Source organism: Echinops telfairi, unplaced genomic scaffold, assembly GCF_000313985.2.
Source record: "Echinops telfairi isolate 266 unplaced genomic scaffold, ASM31398v2 ScPeMD7_70;HRSCAF=299, whole genome shotgun sequence".
Classification (NCBI taxonomy): Eukaryota; Metazoa; Chordata; class Mammalia; order Afrosoricida; family Tenrecidae; genus Echinops; species Echinops telfairi.
Window position 1 is genome coordinate 4935314 of NW_022103968.1, and position 6716 is coordinate 4942029.

Below are 6716 nucleotides of genomic sequence, written 5' to 3' on the forward strand. Positions count from 1 at the left end.
TATTTTTCACTTGTGAGCTGGGGGGAGGCGTACAGAGTGGATCGGTTTTCCATTCCCCAATCCGAACACATCTTGTTTCTTGTCATTGGTTGTAATCCCCACAGTAAACAGCCCTCATCCCACTTCATCCCTGTGGAAGGAAGCCCCCTTGGAGCTGCAGGAGAGCTACAAGGGCCGCCCAGTGTCCCCATCACCCTGCCGAGACCAGCCATGTGCTTGATGCTCTCTGAGAGGGGGGTGTCTCTCCCGTCCCTCCCTCCCTTAGTCTGTGAGTCGCCAGGGCAGGGGTCAGCAAGCAGTGTGGACAAGAGGAGCTGGCTCCAGGAGGTGCCGTCTGGAAGTGTTGGGGGGACTGGTTGAGGCAGGAAGAAGAGGATGTTTAAGTGGAAGGCATCAGGCCCAGAGCACCTGTAGCTGTGCCTCTCCAACGTGAACCGCTGGAGAATGGAGGGCTGTCAGATGGGTGGATGGATATGGAATGGATGGGCAGACAGACAGATGGATGGACAGACACTTGGGCAAACTTGAGCAAACAACTGGGCCGAGGATGACAGCTGACCCAGAGCGGAGGTGGAGCTGATGATGACCTGCGGTGGAGGTGGTGGTCCTGATGCTGACCTGCAGAGTGGCCCAGCTCACTGCCTCTGCCAACAACTGTGCCCATCCCTGAGCCTTCTTTCCTTGGTCCTCCACTGCAGAGAGGGAGGGGGAGAGGCGGGTGTGTTGGGGGGAGAAGAGGAGAGTTCATGGCTTTGTGACTCGCTTGAGAACCTTCAGAGAGGTCGTGCCAGACGGTGAATGCTCAAGTCTTAATCCTTTTGTAACCTGCATATAACTGCAAACTTCCACATCGAGAATGATAACATGGTGTGGATTTAAAGGCATTTGGGGAACGGTAAAATGTCTAGGATTAAAATTTCAGTACCATTTGTGCCCAATAAATGTGGACTTTTTAGTAACCTAAAACCAGGCTATTATGACTCAAGTCTGAAAATTACGGGTCCTGACGGAAGAAATGCAAATACCATGTGGGACCCATCCTTGACTTTGAAGGGTGTAGAGTGGTCGCCCCAGGGAGCAATGGGCACGTGACCTCCTGGCACCATTCTATCCCTGCAGAAGGGAACACTCTTCAGGAGGAAGCTGGTCATCCGTCCCCTCCTCAGGCTTGTAGACAGACTGGTTCCCTTGAACCTTGAACTGGGCTGATTTCTCTGGCTTGGCAAACAAGCCCCCAAGAAAGATCACAGAGTTAAGGCTTTATTGGATGCCATAGCTTTTTTTTTTTTTTTTTTTTGAACATAAGTCGGTCTCATCAGTCTGAACTGACAAATTAATTTTGCCTGTAGAATCACTTACTGAAGCGCGGATAAAAATAAACTCCGTCAGAACAGCGGGGAGGATTGGCGTTGCTTAACGGGTTCATGGGGACTTAAGGAAATGGATTTCGGCTTAAGACACTAAAGCCCCAAGACTTCTAATGGAGAGCTGAGCCTGAAGTAAAGCCGTCATTCATCATTTTAAGAACCCGCTCTTCGGGCATTTCTTTGTTGCTCGTTGAGGAACTGAATTATCGACCCTGATGAGAATAACTCAGCAAAGACTGTTAAGTCTGAAGCGGATGGGGGTGGGGACTTTTTTTTTTCTCTCTTCAAGTTAACAAAATTTTTATGACTCAATGGACAGATAATTCATCAGTTTTAACACTTCTCGTGATTTAATGCATTATCATGTTTCCTTGGGCTTATTCGGCTCCTAAAGCATTTCACTGAGTCATTTCTATAATAAGCTTGTGGTGCTGAATTCTTACCCACCAGAATAATAATAATATAATAATAATAATAATAACTGGACTCTTTTCCTTTTGATCCAGGGCTGAGTGTGGGAAGTAAGTTACCACCTTCTGAGCTGCCGAACCCCAGGAGGGTCCAGGAAGAAGCTTATGAAGTCGCCAGGGTCTCCCTTTGGAACGGAAGCTTCTGGAACCCCGTCAAGGCCGCGGAGTCAAAGGTCAGACTTGTCCTCTTCACGTAAGACTGCTGATGGTTGTCAGCCGCCAGGCTGTGTCCAGACCCGTCCGTTGTTTCCTCTGCACCCGGGTGATGCAGCCTCGGGTCACTGTGCAGCCTCCATCTGCGCTTTCACGAGACACAAAACCAGCCCGTCCTGATCGCCCGCATGCACCGAACATGATTCTCCCCGGAGAAGTGTGGTGACGTTCCCCGGGTCGGCAACTTCTTTATTTCGCGGGAGTGCCGGGTTTTGTTTCCCGTTTTCCCCATAGCTATGTGTGTTGCATTACCATTTTGGTTTTTATCGATCGTTTTCTGGTTTTGTGCACGTTTATAAACTCTTGCGCTTGGTTTTGATGCTGGCTGACGTGGATGCTCGCTTGGCGCCTTGTGACGTCTGAGAACTAGAGAAACAACTGAAGTGGCGATGATGATGTTTTTCTCTTGACCCAGCCAACCAGACTCTCACATTTCAGATCTTGGGGGAACAATTGGGAAGGGATGTTACCCGCTTTGGAAAGCTTGTGCAGGCAGCTTTGTCCTGTGATGTGCAGGATGCGTCGTTGAGTGTTTTTCTGAACTGGGAGCTGAGGTTTTTGAAAGAACACCTGTGGTTGCACAGAGCCCTCTCTCGAGCTTGCTGGGAGGGTTGCAGTCGGTCACCGCCAGGTGAATAATGATCTTAGGATCTCTTCTCATGAATTTAGGCAGGCTTCCTGATTGCAGAGTTTATTGGGGGATTTAAGTGAGAAATGTTCAGGGTGCAGTTGCTCAGTCCGGACACATCACAAAGTTCCTTCTGGTGATGATGTGGTTACCCGGGGCTGCGAACTACAAAGTCAGCCGTTGGAAACCAGCAGTCAGCAGTATAAAGAGTTGTGCGGAAGCAAGCAGGACCATCTGCTGATGGCCGAGTTTATTACCTGTGGGGCCGTGGGTCACTTGCACCATCTTTGTAGAAAACTAGGAGAAGCCATTGTGATTTGATAGATGTCCCAGCTCCCTGGGATTGTACCTTAAACATTAGAGCCATGTGACCGGTAGTTATATGTCTACTGTATTACAAGAACATGTAATGACTGATATCACTTTAGGGAGTAGGGACCAAAGCAGGTTAAGGAAGAGCATTTCTCACAGTAAGGCCATAGGGCTCATCTCAGCACCTGGGTTCTGGAATCGGCACTTGACTTCATAATTCCGGTATGGACCTCTATTTGGCTAGCAACCATGAGACCCTGTATGGAAGAGGGTGCATCCGAGTGTATGATCCAGGTTTATGGGTGTTTCTCAAGGGTGACTACGTGTACCATGGACATCCAGTGCTGGCTCGTGCGTAGGGTTGGTGTGGACCTGCAGCCTGGTTATCAAGCATAGCTGTTAGTTCTCATTTCGACCTGCACAGCAGTCTCTCTCTGATGTAGAGAACAAGCTTCCTCCATCCAAGGTCAGCTTCTGCGGCCCAGCAATCCCTGCTCTTCCTCAGAAGGTGGGCTTCACGTTCTTCTTGCTTGCTCACTCCCCTGAGTGCTTCCCTGCCACCTGGCTTCCTTCTTGAACTGAACATCTACTGTGTGCTGGGAGCTGGGGCTCCGGCCTGTGAAGGTAGATGTGCTTTCTGCTCTGCTCCGGCGGCGGTTCTAGTGAGAGAAGCGCAGCAGCCGAGTACAGATGGTGATGGGTGGGTGTCCTGAAAGAGACAGCAAGCCTTGTGAGGGACTAACCCAGGAGAGAGGGCCCTAGAGCACTCGGTTGCTCTCCGAAATGTCTGTGGTTTGAGTCTCCCTCCCCTCTGTGCGAGGAAGATGGAAGCTATCCATTTCCATAAAGCCTAGCACCGTGGAAACCCTGAGGGCCGGTCTCAAACTCTCACTGTCGTCCATGCCGACTCATAATGACCCTCTCGGACAGGGCAGAACTGCCTAGTGGGTTTCCGGGACTGTGACTATTTTTATAATAGTTGAAAGCCTCTTCTTTCTCCCAGGGAGCGGCTGGTGGTTTCCAACTGCCGACCTTGCAGTTAGGACCAATGCAGAACCCACTAGGCCACCGCGGCTCTGTTTTCTAGGCATCTCTTGAGTCAAAATTTTGGCGCTCCAGCAACAGGGTAGCTTTGGGATATTTCGAAGGTTGACCACGAAAGTCACGTGTTCTGTCTCAAAACCACACTCTACATTTCTGCCTCGGGGGTAGAGTCCCTTGTAGTGGCCACACGGAACTCACGGGCCACCTCCACCATTAAAGAGTTGATGGAGGGATTTAAGAGGCTGCAGTGCAAGTGAGCAATGCTCAGGGAGCGGTTGTTCAGTCCGGACACATTACAAAGTTCTCGCAGGTCTGCTAGTACATGTCCACAGGGAAAAGCATTCTGCTCAAGCTCCGTGGGTCAGCAAGGCCAACTTCCCAATTAAGTGCCCAGAGGCACCCCACTCCATAAGCCAGCCTGCTGCCCCAAGGCACTCGGCTTCACTTGCTCTGTAGCCTGGGAAGTCCCCACTCCACCTCATGTTCCGGCTCTTGGTTCAGCTGCTTCTGGATCCAGGAGGTTCGCTGTGCAGGGATCTCAGGATCCAAATGGCATGTTCTTCTCTTGGCGATCGCTGGCAGTGAGATTCTCCCCTCCTTCTCAGAGGGCTCATTGTATACCCAGCAGAATGGCATGCCCATGAAGCCTGCTCATAATTACTCACGGGCGAATCAATCCTATCAGTGTCTCCTGCACCCTCTTACCCAGATTTACTCACGGGCGAATCAATCCTATCAGTGTCTCCTGCACCCTCTTACCCAGATGCAGGCAGGAAAACATCACTGGTTGGGAGTTAGAGACTTTTCTAGAAGAGCTACATGCAGTAAGGCATTAAGACCAGTGGTTCTCCACCTGGGGGTCGCGACCCCTTTGGGGGTCAAGCGACCCTTTGACAGGGGTTGCCCAATTCATAGTAGCAAAATTACAGTGATGAAGGAGCAACAAAAATAATTTTATGGTTGGGGCAGGGGTTCACCACAACATGAGGAACTGGCCTGGACTCTGTGAAGCGATGGTAAGCTATGACCCTTTCTCACTCCGTTGAAAGGAGCCGGCTCGTGAAGAGCGAGTGTGTCTGAGGTGGCGGAGCGGCCTGGTGTATCAAGGGTGTGAGAAACCAGAGAAACAGACCAACTTGGTAGCAAGTCTGTGGGAGCCAAGGGGATCACAGTTTGCACCGGCTCGGGTTTAGGGGTCACCTAGGAGCTCCTGATTGAAGTGTAGTGGCCGGAAGAAAGCCACACGCATCCTGAAAAGAAGAGCAAGCCTGGTGAGAATAAGCCCTTTTTCTCTGCCTGTTAAGTCCTCTGCTTGTCTGGCTGAACCAAATGATGCCGGGACTCTCCGCTTGTTCTTCCCCGTGCTGTGTGCCGCGTGGGAAACTGTGCAGGGCATTGCTTGTTGGCACGGCCACATCGGGCCTCACAGCACGGGTTCTCCCTGCTGTCCCTCAGAAAGCCAGGACCCAGGAGCTGAGATTTGAGGAGCCTGGGACTTGTTAGGAATGCCACCCACCCAGAGACCTTTGGTGGGGAACAGAGAGAGAGGTGACCTGGAAGCCCATGTCCCCTCTGGTTTCCCTCTGAGCACCTTGTCAAAGTGACCTTCCCGAAACACGGCCATGCTGCTGCGATTGTGTTGGGTGCATCTCATGGCACAGCTGTGATAGCAGATGGAACGCGCAGCTTGGCCTGTGCCCACCGTCATTGCCAAGGACGAACCCCTGTACACCGTCATGGCCACAACCACTGGGCCGGTCTGCCTCACTGGGTGCCTCTGCCAAGCATAGACCTTCTCCAGGGCGTGTTCCCCGCAAAGAGGCACCCAGCCAGCCTCGCTTCCAAGGAGCATTCAGGCCATACTTCTTCCAAGACAAAACCTGGCTTCATCACTGTGCTGCACGAAACCTTGGATAAACCCTCGGGAGTGAATCTCCCATCCTTGGTTGGTACAAAGCCCAGCTCTGGGCTCAACGTAGGCAGACCATCACAGTGTCCCACCTCCAGACCCTCAGATCACACAGGGCTTTACCCTCAGCCTACCCACCAGGGTCCAAGGCAACCATGGGGACTGACAGACAGAACTGATGACATGGCCCACTGGGCTCTGCCCCCCCGGCATGCCGGGCTAGAAGAAGAGCACCCTCAGGGGTTCCGGCCCTCAGTCACACTCGCTGTGAGGTGCCGGCTGTGCTCTGGGCACCATGCTTGGTGTCTGCAGCTGCAGCGCCCTGAGAGACAGCAGGACTGGGAGCTAGAGGTGCTGTGAAGGATGCGTTGTACTGTGGAGGGTGGAGGGTGGAGGGTCAGCTCTGCGGAGGTGACACTCGAGTGATGACTGAAGGACAAGACAGAGGACGGAGCCAGGCGTGCAGAGATCAAGGACAAGCCCCAAGCTGAGGAGGCGGCAGCTGGGAGGCTGGAACTGAGACAGCCGTGGAGGCAGGGGTGTGCAGATGCCGCCAGGCCGTGCTGAGTGGGCCAGGGATCAGAAGATGCCAGAAGGCTTTGAGTCTGGGTGTGAGTGTCTTGTAGCTGAGAGTTCTGACTGCTGCCCATGGTCGGAATGAGGGAGCCAGTAGTGGAGAGGCTGCTGCCTGTCTCCACGGTAGGCAGCGAGGTAGCTCGGGGCCTCCTCCTGCTGGGAGTGGTCCCACTGGGAACATGTGAGGGGCTCTTCCC

At 52.6% G+C, this 6716-nt stretch overlaps 1 protein-coding gene across 1 annotated transcript in view; it reads left to right on the forward strand.

The window, feature by feature from the left end:
* ADAM12 (ADAM metallopeptidase domain 12) overlaps positions 1-6716 on the forward strand; it is a 286161-nt gene that overhangs the window by 37174 nt on the left and 242271 nt on the right. Inside the window, 1 exon segment of the mRNA XM_045291382.1 lies at positions 1874-2010. Within this exon segment, the coding sequence (XP_045147317.1) occupies positions 1874-2010 (137 nt within the window).